General features: G+C 41.1%; 1 protein-coding gene across 3 annotated transcripts; it reads right to left on the bottom strand.

Annotated features, from left to right (window-relative positions):
- Positions 1-317: 317 nt before the first annotated feature.
- Positions 318-21,174, bottom strand: UPF3A (UPF3A regulator of nonsense mediated mRNA decay). 3 transcript variants are annotated; one of them, XM_082783425.1, is made up of 10 exons: positions 21,037-21,168; positions 19,795-19,901; positions 13,309-13,415; positions 11,504-11,602; positions 11,290-11,400; positions 7,802-7,857; positions 7,552-7,710; positions 6,046-6,206; positions 4,110-4,348; positions 1,362-1,556 (listed from the first exon to the last, which is right to left on the bottom strand). In XM_082783425.1, the coding sequence occupies exons 1-10, from the start codon at positions 21,157-21,159 to the stop codon at positions 1,489-1,491; spliced, it is 1,230 nt and encodes a 409-aa protein (XP_082639551.1). In that variant the 5' UTR covers positions 21,160-21,168; the 3' UTR covers positions 1,362-1,488. The 3 variants fall into 3 exon arrangements, with proteins under 3 accessions (XP_082639549.1, XP_082639550.1, XP_082639551.1); XM_082783423.1 differs by lacking the exon at positions 13,309-13,415 and having other exon boundaries at positions 318-1,556; positions 4,054-4,348; positions 21,037-21,174; XM_082783424.1 differs by lacking the exons at positions 13,309-13,415; positions 21,037-21,168 and having other exon boundaries at positions 318-1,556; positions 4,054-4,348; positions 19,795-19,972.
- Between the last annotated feature and the right edge of the window lie 2,664 nt (positions 21,175-23,838).

Below are 23,838 nucleotides of genomic sequence, written 5' to 3'. Positions count from 1 at the left end.
CTGTATTTTTATCTTCTTCTGAAGAATACCAAGCAGCAGAGCATCCTACTTAATTTTTTTTAGAATACTAGATAAAAAAATGCAGAAGGTCAATGCTCAAAATCACAGTCAAAATCTTGTTGCTTTTATTCTATTTAATGCTTAATAGCTGGGAAAATACAATAAATAATTCTTCAGTTTAGAACAACTAGATGATATGCTTAATAACAAAATGTTCAAAGAGGATGTCAAAACAAGTTAGTATCTTACTATTTAACTTAATTGACAAAGCAGGTCTCAGTTTCAGACAACTGAGAAATTTTCAGCCTTAAAAGACAAATGAACGTGTTTTGCCCTTCCCTAGACATGCGGCTGTCATTGAAACCAATGGAAGCACTATGTGTGTGCATATATATATATGTGTGTGTGTATATATATATATATGCTTGCATCAGGGGGCAGAATTTGACCATTCTTACAAAATGGCAGTTTGCAGTTGTCGCTCGGGTGTTTATTAATAAATTGGACTTCAGAGCTTTCACACAGCCTGCGTTTTCCAAATCCTGCAACTGCAACTTATATGAAACGTTAGCATATAAAAAGTCATCATTGTACAACCACTTTTTTTTAAAAGTCAGTGTCAAAAACATGAAAAACAGCTAATTTAATAAAACCAGGCATTCGTTTAAGTGCTGAGGTTTGTGTTAGCTTTTTTTTTCTGCTTTAAGCACAAGATCTGTTAAAACGCAAAAGGCAGAAGTGGCTCAGAAAATGACAAACGCTCCAACAACGTACTTGCAGCTTTAACAACACTTATCTGACGCTAAGGTTAATTGAAAAACGACGTAAACACAATGAGGTACAGATACCAAGGGACATTCCTCACAGCTGTGCAAACCGTGGGCCTCATCCTGCAAACCCCACCGGCTCCAGAGCTTTGGTTCCCTGTGGCAGCGGCCGCCGCTGCCGTCTGCAGGAGGGGGCCCTGTGCCCGCCGTGCCATGCACCGAACACGTTGGGAAGTGCCTCGGATTTCAGACTGACACAAATCCACGTTTCATTTCTTCAGACTGTAAACGGTGAGATAGCCTCTGAAAAGTTTCGTATAAAGGCGCCTGTAAAACTCTTAGAGGTTTTATATTTCAAGGTAAATCCAACATAACATCAAACTGCTTTTAAATTAGGCAAATGGTGCTTGCTCGGCTTTTTGTGAAAAAGCAACCACATTCCTTTGCTGTGAGATGTTTTATACATCTTCAGTCACTCTTTCCTTTATTTCTCAGGAAGTATGGGAGAGCTATGATAATTTTATTGGTGTTGATCTGGAACAGCCCTATGGATTTTTGTGGCAACATTAAATCTTTAAGTTCATCCTTTTTCACGAGTCTTTCCTCCGGTTTGTTTTATTCTGCTTCCTCACTCTTCTCAGAACCACCTCCAGCTGAATTATCTGCCTCATACTTTTTGTCGAGAGCATCTTCAAAAGATTTCCCACTGCAGTCATAGGTCTTACTTGTAGGTCCCGTATGTGTTCGAATGCGAGCTCCTGGCTGGTAGAGCTGCATGGCTGGACGATCCTAGAAGGAAGCAGATACGGTTAACTCTCTGAAAAACGATGTGGGATACACACGTGGGATTTTAAAGTGATTAATATTTGTGAAGAAAGTAGATTTTGTGTTAAATTACTTTACGTATCATAAGACCTGGGAAAAAATGAAGTGTAATGAAAATCAACCGAGTATTTAATATCTGTCTTGCTTACAACACTATTCTTGGAAACAAAGTATTTTGAATAAATGAAGAAAACTCTAAAATTTAAAGACCTTGGGGTACAACTGATGTAAACATGGAGACACACTGCAGACAATTATCAGACACAGTGTTACACATTTGGATTGTTATTGCTCTGCTTCATCATGCCTCCCATACCGAGTAGGGGAGCAGGGGAATTCACCCACTGATAATAATAACCAAATTATGATTTTAAAACACGCAGACTCGATCAGACACATGCTGATTTGATCGATGTAAAACGGAAGGAGACAATTTACAAGGAAAAGACACCTTGAACTTGCTTCCACAGGTCTTGAGGGCACTTTTTGTTCCTGAAATCTCAATAATGAAATGTATTATTGAAACTCAGCTTAACAAGTCTTTTCCTAGGAACAGTGTTTTACTCTCACAAATACCAGTTGTTAACATTACAGGGCAACCCATTCACCAAAACCAGAGCTTTTTGATCAAATTCTCGTTTTAAGTTCAGCAAACAAAATTAAACAGCCTACTTTACGATAGTTGCAGAGTGCTGAAATTGTTCTACATCAAACTGTATCAATTTCCATCTCTCTTTGTAACTTGAAGTCAGTCTGATCTTTTATTCTCTCACTTTGTTTTTGTTTGTTTGTTTTTTCTTATTACTGCTATGTATTTTCCCTTTGTGTGTCTTTTTCATTCCACTTTATTCTCCATCTCGTTAGACCAGATATCAAGATTCACGATCAGGCCATACAACCAGATCATTTGAGCTAGTGCTTCGTAGTGTCATAGGAAATGCATAACGTGCATCTTTCTACATGACAAACAGCTCATCAATTTCCTATTTTCTCATTCTTACAAAATCAAGAAAGATGCTTGGTCTGTATAAAACTTGTGCTGATTATATTAATTCTGTAGGTAAGCGGGAAAACTCAGCTTCTGTTGTGACAAATGCTCTAAGAAAAAGAAAAAAAAAAGTAACAAAACTGCAAATAATTTTACCATTATTGCTTAGTTTGGGTAGGGAACAAACCTAGAATTTGAAGTGTGGACTAATCCAGAGACTCAGCAAGCTACCAGAAGTGTGATGAGAGGAATTAAAAACAAGGAGTCTTCTTAAGGCTTGGCAAAAGGCCCCCAGCACCCACCATGGCTGCTGATATTTCACCAGACTCCAAGTTTAGCACAGCAAACATGAGGAAAACCACTTTTCCCATATTCCTGTTTCTGAACTAACCGGTTTTCTGACTGCTCTAAGCTTGAGCTGTCGGTGTACGTGGAAAGTGGTTCTCATGCACGTGGAGATAAACCTCGTGCATGCTGCCCAGCTGAGCTCTGCATAAGCAAAGAGCTGGGCACATCAGGCTTCTGGGGTTTGCACCAAGTGACCTCCACGGCACACACCTGGACTGGCTCTGAGTACACTCGTATGGATTCACTCCACACATGACCAATTTGCCAGCTCTAGCCTCTGCCACCGATCAGGAATTTGGTTTGAAAGGTTTCACATGCTGAATACATTTCTACACAAAACAGTGTTTCTGTCATCTTTTGCAGGAAATCAGAGAAGAACAGAGAAGGAATGAGGCTGACAGGGATAACCACCTCCTGAAAAGACTTCGGCACATCCATGAAATCAGAGGGTCTGAGAAAAATAACGCCCATGTTTCTGGGAGGCAAGAAGGGAGAGATCTAATGTACGCCCTGCTACGGGCACCATTTTTGCACCTGTTCCTTCCCTGGCATTGACTGTGAGTATCATTTGTGGTAAGCAAACACCAGCCTTTTCTAACTGGCAGGTATACAAAACACTGAAGGGTTCACACACTCACACCTTCTCAATGCAGTGGCTTCAGAATTAGCTTTTTATTAAAGCCCATACAGTTCCCCTATTAGGCATGTCCTGGCCATCCCATGATTTAATTATTTTATGGGCTGGGTAATGGAAACATATTTTTAAAAGGCTAGCGTGCCACAGATTTTGAATTTCATTGCAGACCAGATGTATCTCATTTTTTAACACACTCATAAAATACAAAGCTTCCAAGAATAGCGTTCTAAAAATGCCAGGGTTGAAAGGAAGACAGAGAGTATGCTATATATTGTACACACAAATGAGCAGAGACCAGTGACCTTAACTTATTTTAGCTGCTGTTGTCCTCTGCCAGTAATAAAAAGAAGTCAGGGTTTTACTGAAAATGAAATAAAGAACTGCTTTTTCTCAAGAAAAGCATCTTTATGCTGAGTTTGCCAAAGTAAAACCTGTGACCTTGAAGCAAATTTAACTAATGAAAGATTATCCTAAATGAATAAAAGAACCTTATTTCTTATGCGCTCCTTTTTGGATGCCATGTCATCACACTTGTCCTCTTTACCCAGTTTGTCTACTGCCTCCACAGTGAAGCTGTAGGTGTGGTTCCCTTTCTTTCCTCTGTCTTGGCTGTATCCTTTCCCCCATTTCAGCTCTTCTTCATTCCTTCTCACAAACTTGTCAAACTCATAGTGAGCTCTATGCTTTCTGCCATCCTCCAATCGATACCTTTGTCTTTCAGGTTCTTTTTCTCGAAATCTTCTCTCCAAATCTCTTTGCTCTTTGTCACTATCATTTTGTGACCTACGAATATGCATGAAAAGAAAGAAAATCCAAGCAATTAACAGTAACAAAAAGCTGTTGAAGGACATGACACAAAGTTTTCCTTGGCCTTCAACCTTCTTTAGATGAGCTGTATGGTAAGGCTCTTATTTTTTTTTATGTCCAGCTCTTGACTATGCATTCAGTCCAAAATGTTAAAGCTTTCCAAGCAAAATCTGGCTCTTGTGTAACTACTGTGGGAGGACTCTTCTTCAACCTTTACCCCTCTTTGCAACTCCCTGAGTAGCTCCCCAACAGTCCTCACACAATCACATGCTGCGTGCTCAGGGCCTGTGGGCTGCTCTTGAGAAGACTCACGCTGTGAATACTGTTGTTCTAGGCTTTTGTTTATGGTGTCTCCAAATAATTGACTCTATCTTTCAATATTTTAGTTAGGTCAAAGAGCACTGCCTTATCACAACATAATATTTAATTTACACTATGGGTTTATATTATAGACTGTTAGTTTGCAATGTTTTGCTGCCAGATACAATCCACACCTCTCTCTTTTACTTCAGTGTTCCTGTTCAGCAAGCGTGTGCTTCTCTCGTAAGGCAAAACTACAAATATCGAAGAAAGATCACAGGATAGATTAAATTTTAAAAGCAGCAAATACAGGTAATTTCTTTTTATATATTACATATATCCGATACTTAAAATTGAAACAGGAAAGTTGATTTTGTCAGTCTGCTCACATTCCATCAGCAGAGAGAATTAGAGAGGCTGGAGACTTTCCAATGATGTAGTGATCAAGCAGTGAGACGTGTTTCTCATTCAGGTTGGTTTAATATGAATAAATGTTTATCTTTTTACACCATTTTTTTTCTTTTGGATAATGTAACTATGAAAACTGTCATGAACTCTGGATGCTACCTTCAGGGCCTAGAGGCTCTGGAGAACGGCCTTCCCAAAAGGCAGGAAGACACATCCAGCCTCACTGCTGTAGCACTGCCTGGTACCTGTCTAGCTCCTCTGTGACTGGGGGTGATGAGGAACACACGTGCCCGGTGGTTGATAGGTGAGAGGGAAACAAACCCCAGCTCCAGAGGGGGTTGAAGTCGCTTTCTAAAATTCAGCCCTGGGGAACAGGCAGGCAAGAGTGGGAGTGGTGGGCTGTGGGAATGAGGCTACAGCAGCGACAGAACTACGCTACGCCTCTTGTTCTGACTACTGCATGTGGAGTACAAAAGGCAGTGAGAGACTGACAGCCTTCTGCATGCATCTGTCATAAGGCTGTCATTCACACCCTAACTATGCTGCCGTTGTCCCATTTATCAAACACATTTTGCTTATTGCAGCAGAAACGAAGCCGGTATGATGAATTGTAGGGCACTGAAGGTAATTTAGTCTTCAATATCAGTAATAGAAATTGGGCCTTACCTGAGCTCTTGGTGGGGAAACAGATGAAATAACAAAGAAACTCTCAACGATCTTTCACGCAGAAATCCTTCCAACCTGGGATTTCAATGCACTTCACAAACAATAAATCGCATCCACTAATACTGCCATCAGGTCAGTCAGTTGTTACCAAACACTCCTTACAAGAAGGACAGTTCATGTGCAAAATGAAATCAGCTCCTTGCTGACAAACACACAGCCAAACACTTGCATCATGTTTAAGCCTTCATATCAAAGCATTTAGGATATACCCTGGAGACCAAAAGATAAATATTACTTACTTTTCCTTAAGTTCTTTTAGTGAGCCCTCAGATGATTTGGATTTTATACTCCCAGACCCAGGGGACTTCTCCCATTTGTTTTCTTCAATGTCAGCATCTTCATCTTTTTCTTTGTGCTTTTCACTGGCCTGCTCATCTCCCTTTTCCGGCTTCTTAAGAAGCTAAGAAATATTTGTGTATATTATGATGTAAACTCCTCTGTTGTAATGGATATGTTAACAATGTATTAAATATATCAATGACCTATTAAGACTGAAGATATTTAAATCTTATTTAATAACGTTATGAATATATGTTGCAAAGTATAAAACTTAAAACGTCATTTTAAAGAGGGCAGTTTACTTTTGCTAAGGAATGGCAGTCATTAACAGGCACTCAACAGCATGCTTTTAAATATGCCAAGAGTACTGGAGAAAGCACTTACCTGCTCTTCTTTCGTTAGCTTTATATATAGTCTATGATTTCTTAGAAATCAAGTAACAACAGAGCTCAGCGTTATTGCCAACAAAATAAAAGGAGAATCTCTACAATACCACAAAAAGAGCAGGATTAATAGCTCACTCCTTGAAGTATTGCATATAAAATGTGTAACATATGAATTACTTGGGACAGGCTGGCATACAGAAATAGGTGCTTCATATAAATACACCTTAACAGAAATAGAGACTGAGGAAAAAATATGATGTTAGCAGATCATATTACATTTTAATTTTGGAGATCAAGATTTCCAAGAATTCTGTTACTTTCACAAGAAATAATCCACACAGGGCTTGAGCAGTGTCTGGCATTACAGAAGTAATCTTTATAGAAGGATCAACTGTCTGAAACTACTCTTCTAACACTTCATAAGTAGAACATCTCACCATTCTTTTTTTTCCACCAGTTGTTCTTAAAAAGCACGTTATTCTTCTCCAATACTTAAAACTTCTATGTTTCTCTCAGGTAGTATTTTCTTTTTCTTTCAGGGAAAATTATAGTATATTTTAGATATTATAGTATTTATACACCATGTAGGTGTACTGTATAATTATAACACTATTAAAATATATAATTATATATAAACTATAACAAAACATTTAATAATTTGGTGAAAGCATATTATTAAAATAAATCAGTTTTGAGTATAAACACAAAACACCTTCAGCAGATATGGCTAGAAGAAGATTTACCTGACAAAGTGTTAGAAGCCATATTTGCAATAATCTTCCCAGGTGATAGCACAGAACAATTTGGTTCTGTCAGGTTACATCAGCACAGAATTTGGCAGTGTTATTAAAAGGCATCTGAGTTACCTGTTGTTGCAACTGCACTAGCACAGCACGGTACCTGAGGTAATTAGTCAGACTTTTCAACAACAGTACTTAGTCTAGACCTTACTTTAATTCTCCTTTCAGCAAAAACTGTATCGACCCAATGTGCTGCAGCACACTGTATAAACAGTATTAGTGTGAAACCAAAGCAACTTCTAAATAACTTCATCAAAGGAATATTTTTTCATTAAGATACCTTGATCCTTATTTCTTTTTCGGAAATTTTCTTTTGCTTCTCTGCTTCTTTCCTTTTACGTCTTTCCTCTTCCCTGCGCTTCCTTTTCTCCTCCTCCCGCAGACGTTTCTTCTCCAGTTCTCTCCGCCTTCGTTCCTCTCGTTTCTCTTCTCGAATTCTCTGAAGAGTTCAAAATGCTTAATTGTAAATTGTCCAAAGGAAAACCATGTGAAACATAAATGTTGAACTTCAGGCAAAAGTCTGAACGTACCTGCTTTTCTAATTTTCTATTTTTAATATATTCCAAAAGGGGTGTTGTTCTTCTAGCTAAAACACAAAAAATTTGTGATATAGTGTTCAACTCCTAAAATATGTACTCATTTCTTTACTTCAGTACTAACCCCTTTTTTCTAGCTTTATCCGCAAGGGAGCCAAATAATTCACAAACTTATTTATTTTATATATTTTGGACAGTATTCCCATAATTCCATTTTGAAACACTGCTGGTTTTTGTTTTGTTTTGTTTTGTTTTGCTGTTAGGATTAGAAGTACCACAGATATACTGCATAATTATTTAACATTTAATTTAAAATCATGTATTTTCAGTTCAGAGAATGGCATTTTTTCTCTTGCTCATCAAAAAGGAAACAATGTGTTTAGTATCTACTCCTACTATATTCCTACCATAGATCTATTCCTTTTTTAACCTTTTTTTTTTTTTTTTACATCAAAATCTACCTAGACTGCTGTTCATGTACAGCCCACGTTACTGTAATCTCACATGTCACTCTTCAGTCCCAAATTTCAAATTACATTATGAAGGAAATGTCATTCTCATATAACATTTCCATTTAACTCCCATTTGGCATTCACCACTCCATGGGAAAACAGGATAAATGAAAGAGAAGTGGTTTGTGCTAGGATGCACAGTAAGGTATCAACAGATTCAATAAAAGTCTGTTTTCCTAAATAACACATTTTGGGTCGTCATCTACTGAATCACACAGCCATACTTATGTTAAAGAGCTGTCTCCACGCCCAGAAATCTAGCCTGAACCACCCCCAAATTCTACAAAAGCTTGGAGACATCATCAATTTCTTTATCATGTATGGCATCTATGACTGTCAGCACTGAATTGAAGTTTGAACCATGTGCCTATAGCTGCAAGTCGTTACAAAGAATTTTGTCAGTCTTAACATGTCCCAAGACAGAGTTACAGAAAATATTTAGTACTAAAAAATGCTCGGCAACTATTTATAGGTCTCTTCCTGAAACCAGAAGAAAAATTCACTAGTTGGAATGCATGATATGATGTGGAAGAAAGAATAGAAAGTGGAAAGAAAAAAATGAAGAAAGAAATTCTTAAAGCAAATTTAAAATGGAAGAGCCAAAATCTAGACACAACCTGTATCCCCAAAAGATCTGAATGTTTCTGTTTTGAATGTCTAACGTGTATGGAGGAGAGGCTGCTTGATGAGTGCTATCAAAAGAGGAGGCCACAAAAGGATGTTTACCAATGAAACCTGAATCTCACCCACCTTGTTTATGAGCCTTACTCTAAATGAAAATCTAAGAGGCTTTTCTGAAAATGTTTACAAAATGTTGAAAGAAAATAAATTACAAAGTGAAGAACTCCATCAGCAATAACTTTTATGCTTTATCTTTCTTTCTAGAAACAAGCCAGAAGAATGAGCTTACCTTCATCCTGCTACAGAGAAATTCTGCTCTATATCTCTCTGTCACACTGAAACTGATGAGCTAACACATCTGACGTGATGCATAAAGCATGCTGGTTTGCGGTAACACTACCTGGAGAAATGCTGAGAATGTGAGGCCCAGTTCTACTAACAGAGTACCAGGTATGCCTTTCATTGACTGCAGTACATGTTAACGCCTTTGGAACTGGAATACACAAAAACCCTGACGTACTTTTGCTATAAACGTACTTCCCACTGAAGTAATCTTTGGTTTTGTACTGAGAGAACCAAATAATTTGATTTTCTGTGATTTACCAGAAAAAAAAATAAAATAAAATTCCTAATGGAAAGCTGCCTTCAGGCAACACGGTTATTCTAAAAACTGCAATTCTCAAGACCAATCATTTTCACTGAAGAGTCAGAATATTTTTAAGTTAATAAATCTTTCCTGGAATTGTAAACTTTCTTTGAAATTTTTTACTGCTTTTACTTTGCTGTCAAATACTAGGATGATTTGGAGTAAATAAAAATTGTTGGGGAACTTTGCATCTAGAAGAGCAACTGTTTCACTGGTAACAGAATTAGCTAAATGTCCATAATTCTGTCACTTCCATTTCCTCTATTTTTTTTTAACCTCCAAACCTTCCCAAACCAAATAATTTATTATATATATATATTTTTATTTTATGTATATGAAGAACTAATGCCTCTCTGTATAAACCCTTGTCACAGGCAGGGACAAATAAATAGCACAAATCATGGTATTTGTTCACTGTAAAGAAATATTAGCAAAGGTTGAATTTATTATTTTTTTTCTAGCCAATTGTCACACCAGGGAAAAGAGAAAGTGCTCTGAATGTTGTCAGTTGGAGTTCCAGCAAATCAACAACCCTTGTTGCCCTCAAAACTGCATTCTGGCAGCTGCCAAGCCCCAGCATTTTGGAAAGAATTACCTGTGTTTCTCAGTGCAACATGGCACTGTTATTTAGATGTTTTGAGAAAATATACATCACATCACATTTTGAATGAAAAATAGATCTCTCCTACCTATCCCAGGAAAATTTTCCCTCAGTACTGAAGGAGTCCTGAAAACATTCCTCAACATTCATGTCTGCACTGCTTCTTTACATTCTATAAACAGCTTTATTTTTCTCTTTAACGTGCAGTTTTCTAACAGTCCTAGCAATTACGATATTCTGACCTCAGAAATACGTCAGCAGTCTGCACTGCTATGCTGAACACTGCATTTTATTCCAGCTGTTTTTTCCCCCATCTTTCAGTGCCTGCCTTGTGCATTTTCTAGTAACAGTCTTCTCCTACGCATTTGCTGATAGTCAAATAATTATCTAAAGTGTGGCAGTACTGTGCAGTGGCATAGTCACTAGAGTCAGTCCAATAATGGTACTCTTTCAAAGACTGAATTGAAAAGAAGAAAAAACATGGTTCTGTTATATAGTACAGTATGGATCACAGCACATAGACAACTGGCTTTTTGTTGATACTCATGATTTGTATAAATGTAACCAGCAATATTCACATTGCTGCAGCCTGCAATTGAAATTTGATGTGATTTATCCCGGAAGATTTCAATGTTATCTCCTTAAAGATTCCCCCTAAGACTGTGAAAGTCACACCACATGCCTACAGAGAACAAGGTGTTGCCTTACTTTCAAAGCTTTTGCAGAATCCTAACAGAGATCATTTCATGTTAATAAAAGCAGCTAGTAGCAGGGATCAGTTCTTAAGTATTCAGCTACCTTATCTTTTAAAAATATATCTTCCACCTTTTTATAACACATCTGCAAGTATTTAGAACTACTAAGGAGCTAACTTTGAAGCCACTGTGCATACAAAACTTTGAGTGATTGCATGCACAGAGACTCAAAAGCACAGGTGAGGTGCTTCCTGTCACTACTTGGCTGGGGGATAAAAACTTTAACTGTGATAACCTCAGTCTGTGTCAGACTGAACGGGCCATACATATCTTGCAGGTAATATGATAAAGATATAAAAATAATATATTTCATATTCTCAATAATAAGAAAAGTCAAGAAAACAGACCAATGAGTTCCCTTGTTTTGGCCTCAATCTCTCCCAAAAGAGTCTCAGGATTGGCACAGATTTTCTCTTCATCAGCACAGTAACTCTCTAAAAATTTCCTATATTCTGGATCTGCGAAGATAAATTTTTGAATTATGTTAATACTCTGCAATTCACAGCAGAAATGGAGAAATTGAACCTGTTTTTCACAGTGACATCAAGAAAATATGCTTACCATCTTCAATGCTCCCGGCTTTGGCATCTTTCTTTTTTAACTTCTTTTTTGAAATCTTCTGGAATGGAGCAAATTCAACCACTGCAGGATACTCCAGACCTTAAAAGAGATCAATTCTTAATTTTTATTCTGGGAAGCATTCTTCATATACAAGTAAGATTTTCCAGACTCTTCAAACTTGTGTTGGGCAGCCTTATTTGAAATCAAAGGTGTCTCTAAAATGTCATCCTAAATTTCTAATGATAAATTGCATGTAGCAGTACTTTGGATTCAAAACAAAATACATTTATATCTGAATTATATACTTAAACATTATTATTAAAATATTATTTTGACGTGCTAACAAAGGCTGTCAAGATGAAGAGTGCTGTTGCACAATAAAAGCCTTGCATTATCATTTATAATTCTCTTTTAATTCTTCAAAAATTGTCATTGAGTGGAAAAATTGACATAAAATCTCATGCTGACAAATGAATGATTACTACTGGGAAATGAATTTTAAGTGATCCTGCTGCTCTGTGAAGTGTGTGGAACTCCTTTTTTTTGCTATTTATGGTGGACAACATGACTACTCGCTTGTGTTTACTGGCACCTATTCTTTGAGGTCTGCCTTGTGTATTGGATTCTTCTTCAGAATCTTGGAATCATGCACTGGGAGGAAGGTGCTGCTCTCCATCTTTGGGGAGATCCATCCAAATGCAGGGTAAAAGCCTATCACAGAATCCTGGGACGGCTCGGGTTGGAAGGGACCTTGAAGCCCACCCAGTTCCAACCCCCCTGCCATGGGCAGGGACACCTCCCATCAGACCAGGTTGCCCAAAGCCCCATCCAGCCTGGCCTTGAACACCTCCAGAGATGGGGCATATGAAATATCTCAGACAGGAAATGCTACAGAGAAATTTGTTATCTTGGCAGCCAGCTTCTTTGGAGAGCAACTCTCCAGTTAGACTGGACAAGACTATTTCACAGGTCCCCTGCAACATTCAGTGTTCAGAATAGACAATGGTCAGAGAAACCCACAAATCCAAGTCTCTTTTATACTCCCGGTGCAATCTTTTTAGAGAAGGTGTGAGGGAGTGAGGCGAGGAACAGCTACAGACAAAGCACAATGTCTTGGCTACAGCAATTTAATGCTACTATACAGCAGGATTTACCCACACCTACATTACAGTGGTTTTCTTTACTGTTGGGCAAACTTCTGTAGACTGAAAGTTTTAAATAAGGCAGCTAACCTTGCAACTCCTTTTCTTGCAACTCAAGATGTCTGAGTTCTTATCAACACATGCCTGAAAGCACTCACAGTTGTGGACATCAGACATCTAAAGTTTTATCAAGCATTAATGCTCTGGAAAGTCACGGCATACATATCTCAAAGTGGGCAAACAAAATGGTGAAGACAACTGGTTTGGTTTTGCTTTCTCAAAATGGGAACACATAGCACGGCTTAATCTCACAGAAACACACTGAAGATGCAGCCACTCGTGCCTTCAGCGTATGAAGCTATCGTTGTGATGAACTGCAAAGCTCACATAGGATCATTAATAGGATCCTGGTAGTGGACTGCTTAAGGTATACGAATGCAGATAAAGCACGAGCACCATGCAGACAAGTGAGACTGCATGGACAAATACATTTTCCACTTCATTATCTTCTAGCAGCTAGATTCTGGTTCAGTGTATTTTTATGTAATTAATTGTATATTGAGCAGAAAAAGGCATCATTAGAAAAAAAAAATGAAATGAATTCATGTTCTAAAATGATATATGTGTATGTAGACACGTGTAATATCTTACAAATAGGCCAACCTTTATTATCAATGAAGACATAGCCATCAAAGCGATCTCTAAAAAGAAGGATGTCCTCGGGATTTCTAAAGTTAATGTATGCTCTGGAGTAAAGATGAGGATAAAGGCTGCAACAAGAAACAATTTTATTTTCTGTTACTTATTATTCTGTTCAGGACTGGAAAAAGTTACAACCAGTAAGATCACACTGCAATTCTCAGCCTCTTTGGGAAAAGCCTAACTTAAGCATGCATATTGAAGTCCTTACGTATTCATATGCATATATAAAATATATACAGAGAGATATATATGACAAAAAGCAACTCAGTGACTGAATTCCTGGACGCAACTGTGAAATTTATTCTGAACTGAGACAAATATTTCTGTTTGTCTCCCTGCATTGCAGAGCACACATTTTTATTTTGTTTATGATCTGAGAGGTGAATAACAGCAGTGGTTTCAGGGAAATTCTTGGGCATGTTAAGATTAAGTTTTCTGTTGCTGAAATAGCAGGAGGCAAAGTAAAAGTTCCCAGTGCAGTGGCAGTTGCCAAGCTGTCACTGTATTTAAAGAGATTCCCACCTTTGGGAAAGATTAAATAACTTAGGATAACATGCTGAATCACATACTGATAAACAAACTCCATTCGACACACGTGTATGAATATACGTGCAATGTCCTGTTGTGAAGCACAGTTACTGTGAAAATCCCAAACATTTGTAGCGAAAGAAAGACCAGGTACTTACCGAAAACAATCCTGATCCTCCTAGAATTTGTTGGCATGGGTCCCACTCTAGGTGTGTAAATGTTAGCCTGCTTGGTCAAAACCTCAGAGCTGGCACATCACCAACCACAGTGGGATTGGGGTAATTCAACGCATTACCACCCATCAGCCGAGTGTCAGGTACACGCTTTAACTCTCCCTCCCACCTAATTAGGATGTATAAAAGTATGGCTTAAACAGCCTTTAGCAATGGCTATGCATTAAACCATTTTTATGGAAAATACCTGAACGTATTTGAAGGTAAGCCCGTAATTTTAGAATACCTATGCTCGTAATGTTGTTGCTGCAAGGCCCATCTTCAGACAAACTCACCAGCAGCAGTAGGAGACAACCAACACAAGCAGATTTCAATTCCGCAGCTATTTCAGAATCAGATTTCGCAGCCAGAGAGCAAGAGCAAAGACAGGGGTTGGATCACACGATCCACACATGTGGCATCCCGAAGAACCACGGTCACTACAAACCAAGTGATCATTTTTTCGTTTTCAAACACGCATCCATGTGGGGTGTTGGAAGGTGACCACGATGAGCACTGCTGTCAGTAGCTGGCCTTTTTGTAGAACACACAAAGTTGTGTTTGACATCGTAGCCTGGAGAAATGTTTAACAAAGAGCTAGAGGGCTTCTCTTGCTCAGATGTTTTGTGAATACCTGTTTCCAGGGTGCCTCTACAGTATGCAGAGGATGCACCTTATAATTCTAAGGAATAGCTATTTCATCTATATTTACTCACTGTCTTGGTGTTTTAGGAAGGGAATAGCATTGAGTAACACGTAAGCAGGATTACAGGCTCACAGAATGGGGAAGGGACCTCTGGAGGTCCTCTGGTGTAACCCCTGCTCAGCCTGCAGCAGGTTGCCCAGAACCACGTCCAGATGGCTTCTAAAGACCTCCAAGGAGGGAGGTAACCACCAAAATTCTTAGAAAAAAAGAATTTTTCAAAACTTAGAAAACATAAAGGTATGTGAGATTAAGAAGCCCTGAGTTTCTTTTCCTAATCTAACAAGTACTGCAGTGTTTTACCATCTTCAGCTTTTGTAAAATACAACAAAAATGACAGCTTGATCATATAGGTGGATTTTTTTTCTTCCGCTGTATAACTTAGACCCTGTGGTTGGACACACAACCATCGCGAAAAAGAAATGAAAATACAAAGACTTGTTCCTTCCTTGTTTCCTTGAGCTTGCACATCAACACCATCTGTTTCCTGTCTGCTCTGGCAACGCAATCTTTTCCTGGTACACGACAGAATATTTTCCTAACATTTTTTTTTTTTTTGCTTAGATTTATCAGAGGATCTTTCAGAGAAATATTTGATGTGGTTATTAAGCAATTACTAGTAAGAGAAAAAAGAAGGCTTGTAACGTGTAAACAGGACTCTGGAAAGCAGAGGTTTAGAATTTATCTTGCAAATAAGGGATCCAACATTGTTGCTATACATTATTAGGTCTTCAAGGACTTCATCACCTCTGCAGAAACATATGAAAATATAGAGGCATGTTTGTCCACAGTAGGATACTGATGTGCACAGTGGCACAGTAAAATAGGGCTGTCTCTCTGCTACTGGTGCTGGATATCAGGGCAGAAGGTTGTAGAAGTACAGCTGTGACAACGCTTAACAGTTACAGGGTTTCTCTGATGCAGCCACTCCTACACAGTCAGATCTCGTACGCACACCCGTTGGATGTCAGAGTGCTTCGTGTATCATAAGAGCCTGATCTCAAAGTGTTTCAGACCCCTTCAGGCTTCTTATCCAACCAAGTGTGCAGTCTACCTAAAAAAATGCATAAAATCCACTCTCTGAACGGGAAGCTAACTAAAACTAGCAAACTGGAGGTGCTCAGCACTGCTCTGTGTATGAAATAACGTCTCTTCCTTTGGGTTTCAGAAGCTGAACTTCCAAGTGCAACTGCCTGCTCCGGATCCCCTCGTCACCTCTCCTCTACCAACCCCCCAGTGCTGCCGAGGAGCAGGGAACATGTTTTGCAGGGCCAGGACTCTGATGCCACCAACCTCTCCTAGGCAGAAAGACTCCTGCTCCGCTGCTGCACTTCATATTCAGCAGAGAAAACACCTTCTGCTCTTCAGGACTTTGCCTTCCAGCTGGGTCCCCAGGCAGTGCACTACAACAGGGCCATCCTGTGTGCCTCCTGCATTTTTTCAAGTATCCACTGGCAGAGATTTCTCTTGGGATTTGAACTTCGGTGCTGAGGTTGCGTGACTAGGTTTGGAAGCAGCCAGCTGGCTCTATTTTGCCATATGCTTGCTGCCTATAATGCTATTCTCCATCCATATCATGTTTTGGGCAGATGCACCGTACACGATGTTGGCATCTCTGGGATATCAATTAGAGGGATCTCTGTAGAAATAACCCAGATAAGTCTGACATTTCTTCAGTTCAAGAGTTTGTTTTCTGTTGTGTTTTGAAGGGTACTCAATCTTCTAGGCAATCTGCATATCTCTAATAATAAACATCCCTTTAAACCCTTGCTTTTATGGCAAGTTTAGTAACAGAAGCATTTAGTTTACTTTTTCTAGAAAGTACTTTAAGCACAAATGTGTAAAAAGATTGGTATAGAGGAAAGCAAATTTAAACAGTTATCTAAAAGATAAACAGTAGCATGTAAACTCTAAAAACAGCCATTGCTTCTTAGTAGAAATACTTACCGAGGTGGCGAGCCGTGGTGTATGTGTATATAGGTATGTATGAATGTATAGACTGACACGCATGTACACTTAAATCTCAACGCTTAAATTTGGGAGTGATTTGTGACCAAATTGATAACTCTTTTGTCTATGTTGTCACCTCAAGCTAAAATCCACTGGTGTTCATCGTTTGGTCTCTCACCTGCTGTTGTCATTCATACAGGGGATGGCAGTGGCATGCCTCGAGATGAACTGAGCCTTCCCTTTTTTGATATGAGCACTACTAGCTCATGGTAACATGGCTACCAAACGTCCCTCAAGGCCACGGAGTCAGTCACAAAAACAGCGTTTTGCTTGCTTTTTGATCCCAGTGTACAAGAGAGAAAAATAAATGTAATGCAGTGAATCGAATGAATCGGGGAAAATGAATGAAATACGACACGGTAGTCATACTTTGTGAAATGATTTTACTGAAATGGATGCAACTGTTATACATCAATGACATTTTAATAAAATGAAAGTTTTACAGTTTGCGCATAAAAACAAGACATTGTAAACTTACAAATAACCTTTAGAGTGCAAAGCAAAACTGGAGTTGACATATGCATGCGTATCTTGCAAAAGCATGCAGGCAGGACTGCAAATGTTTGTTTGTCCTCTGGGGAGAGATGACCTTGGAAATAAAAAGGTTGAAGCAGCTACAGTTTGACCCCTCGAGTTCTCTCTCTGAGAGCAACTGGTAGAGGATGTCTAGAGGAAGTTTCTTAAAAAGGGGAAACTACAAGCTACCTACTACTACCCTACTACTACCTGCTACACCTTACCACCAGTGTCACCCACTAACCCATGTCCCCAGGCCCAACCTCTCCTTGCACACCCCCAGGGACGGTGACTCCACCACCTCCCTGGGCAACCCGTCCCAGTGCCTGGCTGCTCTTCCTGAGCAGAAATGGCTCCTCATTGCCAACCTGAACAATTTCTGGAGATTTACTGTGTGTTCTGGAGCGTGTGAACACATCATGATTTTAATTACGAACAGATGTACATGGGTACATGTCAGCACTGAAATAAAGTGGACAAAAGGGGCAAGATTATGCTGGGCCAGTAAAAGAGCAAATAATCAGTCATTCTTTTGCAGAACTGCAGCTAAAAGACATTTAAACAGTGCAGTTTGCTGAAAAGGGCTGTAGCCGTACACCTTACAAAGATAAACCTATTCTGAAAAAAAATACATCTGTATGAAAACAGAATTTTTAAGCAACAAGACAAAGCAAGAAAAAGTGAATATGAAATGCTTCCCTAAGAAAAATCCAAATTCATGAGAACACTTTTTTTCCTCCAAGAGAGTCCAAATTTCTAAGGGCAGAAGAGAGTATGAATCCAAAACGCAGGAGGAAGAGAACGTTTTTTCCCTAGACCATAACTTTATTACAAGGTTCATGTAAATGATTCAAAGCATCTGATAATCCAAGTAACACCCATCAAGAGATATAACTGTTCCAAAAAAAAAAAAAAAGGTTAAAAAATTTAATTTGTTGCTTGCTAAATCCTAAATTCTAGTAGCAAAGCAATATATAAACATATAAAAAATAAGACTTTATTTTTAGCACAGCATGAGAAAGAAGCTGCAAAATCTTTCATGAGGAACCTGACATGGATGCAGCTGATGAGTGGACAGCAAGACTTTTGAGTGCTCCAAATTTTACCACATCAAGAGAAAAATGAAACTTTGTATTTGCAACTGTTGCCAGCTGCTTATCTTTCCTGCAGCTGCTGACTCCCCAGATTCTTATGACAATGGCTGTTCTGGAAAATTAAAATTGCAATTTTTGAACTGGTTCCTAGCATTTGTGCAGCTAGACACACTGACGACAAAGACACTATTTTGGAGAATTTTTGGTTTGCCTCTGCTATTTTCCCCTTATCAAATAAACAGTTGGACTGAAGCCTTCAGGAAAACCATTTGGAAATATGGATGGCTGGGTTCAGAAAAAAAGTGCAGGTGGATATAAAGACTTTCAATCAGACTAAATCCTGTTCTATCTTCACACCCAACGTGGTTCTTCTACCGTTCAAGCTGAAGCACCTGCTATTTTGATGCACCGAACTGCCAGGAGGCTTTGCTAACAGAGACATTTCTTCCTCTCTGATTGTGGAATTGACTCAGAAACAACCGATATAATCAGATTTACCCATCTAAAACACAGCGGCAGCATCCTTTCAATTCAAATCAGCCCAGAACTAGATTGATTCAAGTGCAATCGGCTACAGACAGCTCCCTAAAGAAAAGCTACCTGCTCCAGGGGGTCACCTGGCCCTAGCTTCACAAGTTGATCTGCAATCAAGATCCAGGATCTGTCTGCAGTCACTGAAAATAACCTGATGCCTATGGAGGATGATTCACTGCACACTAAGATAGGCCAAGCTGGGGAAAATGAATCACACCCGTTAGTTTTCCTGAACACGTGCAGATGCAGCATAGAGGGTGTTTGGCTTATTTTAACATTTAAGTTTCTTCTCTTCTAGAAGTTGCTTTGTTCAAACGGGGATGGTATTTGGCCACTGTGATACTGAGCACATTAAATAAATATACCAGCAATTCTAACTTATTATTCTCTATATAACTTAATTTTGAATGACACAAAAATGAATAGAAGTGGATTACTTGAAAAAAGCACGTGTAAAATAAATACAAAGATACGTAAACAAACGATTAAGTTAAGCTTAAATGGCACACATGAAAAACTTTCTGTGGTATTTTGCCCTAGGTTGTCTTTCTCGCAGCTGATAAACAGCCTGTTGCATTTTAGCAATGAAGGTTTAAAGAAAGATTAGGGTTTCCAACAAAGCTATGCCATATATGCACACAAAAATGTTCTGTTTTAAAATCACCAGTTTAAAAGAAAGGGGCAGAAATGCATTTTCTCTGCACTTTTATCCCACTTTTCAGAAACATTTTAAGTAACTGACAGAACTAATGAAAAGGGCTCCACGGACAAAATATGTAATCTGGTACGTCCAAAATACCTTAACTGGGTTTTAAACACCTGAAAACCTGTATGAACAGCTCATCCTCACCTGGGATCAGCAGTGCAAAACTCAAAATAATCATGGGCAGGCAGAGGATGTAACTGTTCCTCCAGTTGCTCCTTAGTTAGACAAGGAGGAAGGCGTCGAATGACTACCTGCGTATGTAACAGAAAACGGAGATTTATCCTTGATCTAAATACCATGGAAAAAGATGAAACAAATCATATTACTCCTCTTTTGAAAGCTCTTCCTTAAACTGGGAGTTTGAGTTGGAGTGTTAGCCTCACAGTGAGTTACCCACTTGGACTCGCTGACGGATGGCAAGATTGTCCCATCTCAGCTTCTGCTAACATTGCAGAACTGTCAGGTAACTGAAATATTCTAATGAAAAGCTCCAGAACCACTGCAATTGGACCAAGAAGGTATTAAAAAAATCATCAAAAATAGATGCTGACTACATAAAATGTTAAAAATATTTCTTTTTTAAATGGTTTAAACTAACTTTTAAGTCCCTTACTATAACATCATCTTAATGCACTGTATCTAGATGTAAAGGTTTTGGTAGCAGGGGGGCTGCAGGGGTGGCCTCTGTGAGCAGAGCCCAACAGCTGCCCCGTGTCAGAGCAGAGCCAGCTCCAGCTGCTCCAAAAGGGACCTGCTGCTGGCCAGAGCCGAGCCAGGGAGCAACGCTGGTTGGGTCTCTGGGAGCAAGGATTTAGGGAAAGGAGAAAAAAAAAAAGCTGCACAAGAGCAGCTGGGAGAGAGGAGTGAGCAGCAGCCCTGCAGCCCCCCAGGTGAGTGCAGCAGGAGGGCAGGAGGTGCTCCAGGCAGGCAGCAGCAGTTCCCCTGCGGCCTGTGGAGAGGCCCCTGGTGGAGCAGGCTGTCCCCCTGCAGCCCATGGGTCCCACATGGAGCAGATCTCCACGCTGCAGCCCCTCCACGGGTGGAGGAGCCCCCGGTGGAGCAGGTGGATGTGGCCTGGGGGAGGCTGCGGCCCATGGAGAGCCCCCACAGGAGCAGGCCCCGGGCCAGAGCTGCAGCCTGTGGAGAGGAGCCCACGCAGGAGCAGGGGGTCTGGGGGGAGCTGCCGCCCACCCGTGGGGGCCCCGTGCTGGAGCAGTTTGCTCCCGGGGGCTGGCCCCAGACCCCCATGGGATTTATCCCCTCCCCCCCCCCCCGCTCGCCTCAGGGGCCCCGAGGCCGCCTCAGGCCGTCCCCGCGGGGCGCCCCGTCCCCGCCCGGGCCCGCTTGGAGCCGAGCCGCCCCCCGCCGCGCGGCCGCGCCCCTCACTTTGCTCAGCGCCGTTTTTTTCTCCTCTCGCTGTTTACCGGGCGCCGGGGGAGGCGGCGGTGGCGGCAGCGGGGAGGGCGGCAGCGGGGCCGGCTCCGGGTCCCGTCGCGGCGGCGCCGCCATGGCGCTGCGCCCCACAGCCCCCGCCCCGCGCGGGAAGGAAGCCTCGCGAGAACTGGCCGGCGGCAGGGGGGAATCTCGCGAGAGGTCGCTGAGGGGAGAGCGGGGCGCTCCCGCCCGCGGTGGCCGGGGGGGCAGCGCCCCTCGCCCCTCAGCCCCATCCCAATCCCCGTCCTTCCCTCAGGCTTTAGGAACCCCTGAGCCCGTGGGGTCACAGAGCCAGTAGGGTTGGGAAAGCCCTCCAAGATCACCTGGTCCAACCACCCCCCTACCACCAATGTCACCACTAAGCCATGTCCCCAAGCACCAGGTCCATCCCTTCCATGAGCACCCCCAGGGACGGTGACTCCACCACCTCCCTGGGCAACCCGTCCCAGTGCCTGACTGCTCTTTCTGAGCAGAAATGGCTCCTCATTGCCAGCCTGAACCTCCCCTGGTGCAACCTGAGGCCATTCCCTCTGGTCCTGTCACTGGTTACCTGTGAGAAGAGGCCGAGCCCAGCTCCCCACACCTTCCTCTCAGGTAGCTGCAGGGAGCAATGAGGTCTCCCCTGAGTCCCCTCTCCTCCAGACTAACCAACTGGTCAGGAGCTCGCACAGTTCTCTCCCTGGAAGAGGCTGATCCTTGCAAGCAAGAGAGCAGGCTACGTTTAGGACATCTGTGGATATGCCTTTTGGAGACATGTGAATAAGATACTCAGCCTGATCAAGACCTGGCCCCTTGTACATGTATGCATGGCCAAAGCCAACTGAGGCAATGACCAGAAGCAGGAGTCAAGAATCTGAGGTCAAGTCAGGCCAAAATTATTAACCAAAGACCTCATGAGGACAAGAACAATGCTCAGTTTAACTGGAGCCAAACTGAAAATCAGAATGCCAGAATAACCCAGAAAGGCACCAAGCACAGTCAAGGAAGCAGAGTCCAGGCAAGAGCAGGACAGGTGCTGGGAGGTGCAGGTACAGAGATGAGGATTGGGACAGAACAAGAGCAGATCAAAACACTGGGCAACAGAAGAGAGATGAACGAAACTTTTCCTGAAGTCCTGTCCAAGAGACACACGTCATCAGCTTGCAAGCTCTAACCTAATTGTATCTGCCTGAAGGGCTGGGAGCCCAGCCAAGCCTTATCAAGAATTCCTCTGTTATTGTCCAGGAAAAGTCATTCACAGTCTGGGACAATTTGCATATGCTTCCTTCTAGGTAAGATTTGATGCCAATAAATGACAGCTAGCAACAGCCAGCCAAAAAACAAAACAAAACAAACTCCAGCAGATATCTGTAGAGGCACGATGTCATGATACGTTGCCCTTATAGCAACACCAGTTTTCTGCATCCCATCCTTTTCTTCCCGCTCCTACCACTCTGCCCCACTGATGACACCAACACAGGGGTTTGCTTCTTTGAACCTGAGAAATGGTCAGACAGAGAAAAGATCTGTAGCCCATCGGTTACCTCAGCAGACATCGCCTCCTCAGCCCTGTGATGCTCCACACAGAGACTGCCCCTTGCTGCGTTCCCCTTGTCGCCCTGCTCCTGGGGGTGGCTGGTCTCGGCTGAGATCATTTTTGACCCTTTGTGGTCAGTCTGTGTGGAGATTGCTTTTAGACAGCACTGCCCTCCCCTTTCTGGGATCTGTTTGATGCATTTAATACCATTTAATTTTATGCATATATATCAATACTATACTTATGACAGATTATGTATAAAAGTATAATCTGTCATAAATCTATTTGCTTTTATTATATTGGTAAATTTGTAATCTGCATTCTCTCTGCCATGGTATTAAGTCTGCTGAATCTATGATTATTTTCAAAACATATCTGCTGCAAGATTACTGACTTCTCCCACGTCAGATCACCTTTCTACTACCTTCAACTTCTTCTGTTATTAATTGGCACTATATCCCTAGTATCTGTTATATACACACACTTATTTCTGAGTAAGATCCAATAGCTTTTACCCACATATATATCTGCCTTATTAATCACAAAAACAGGTGCTAGTGGTGAATCACGGAATCCCATGAATGTGTTGTCTCAATCTGTATACCCACAGGCCTAGCCATTTTGGATCATCACAACAGGAAAGCAAGGGAAGATCCTTGACCTTTCAACAGATTGCTCTTCCCCTATCCATTCTCCACTCAATGCCCTTGAATTTTAAAGTGCAGGTCTGTGTAGAATTTGCATTCAGCTTCAGTAAGGCCTAGATAATGAGGAAAAAAAGCCAATGCCCTGGGCTTAATCTACATATGCAGCCTGTATGGTGAAGTCTCCCTCTTCCAGTTGAAGATTTGTGAGAGAGCTGCCAGGAAAAGAACTGAAGAATGGAGACAATCAGTCACATCCTTCTGAGCAGCACAGTAAGCAGATCAGCAAAGCACAGGGGGGAAAAAGGGGGAAAATAGGAAAATTATTTCAGTTCACTAGCCAGGTATCTCAGATGAAGGAGCAACAGCCTTCCCACCTGGTAATTTCTCCAAGTGATGGTCTCCAACAGCTATAGTCCTTTGGATTCAGAACCTGGCCACTGAAAACTCAGTGAGCTCTGAGGCAGATGTAATGGGATGAGTATTAGTTTCCAGCTCAGTTTATGCAAAGCTCTTCATACACACACCATAAAACAACCCAAAGCACTTGCTGTTATTGCAGTAACAGCCCAGTCTTTGATATCCATTCTTCAG

This window comes from Aythya marila (assembly GCF_965140915.1).
Source record: "Aythya marila genome assembly, chromosome: 1".
NCBI classification, from domain to species: domain Eukaryota; kingdom Metazoa; phylum Chordata; class Aves; order Anseriformes; family Anatidae; genus Aythya; species Aythya marila.
This window is presented reverse-complemented; position numbering and strand designations above follow the sequence as displayed.

What these genes read in the sequence shown, in the direction of transcription:
- UPF3A (XM_082783425.1), bottom strand. Translation starts at nt 21,159, where the DNA reads ATGGCGGCGCCGCCGCGACGGGACCCGGAGCCGGCCCCGCTGCCGCCC. An exon ending in AAAAAGAAATAAGGATCAAG is followed by an intron (nt 6,207 to 7,551) that starts GTATCTTAATGA and finishes AATATTTCTTAG; the next exon opens with CTTCTTAAGAAGCCGGAAAA. An exon ending in GGAGGCAGTAGACAAACTGG is followed by an intron (nt 1,557 to 4,109) that starts GTAAAGAGGACA and finishes GCTTCCTTCTAG; the next exon opens with GATCGTCCAGCCATGCAGCT.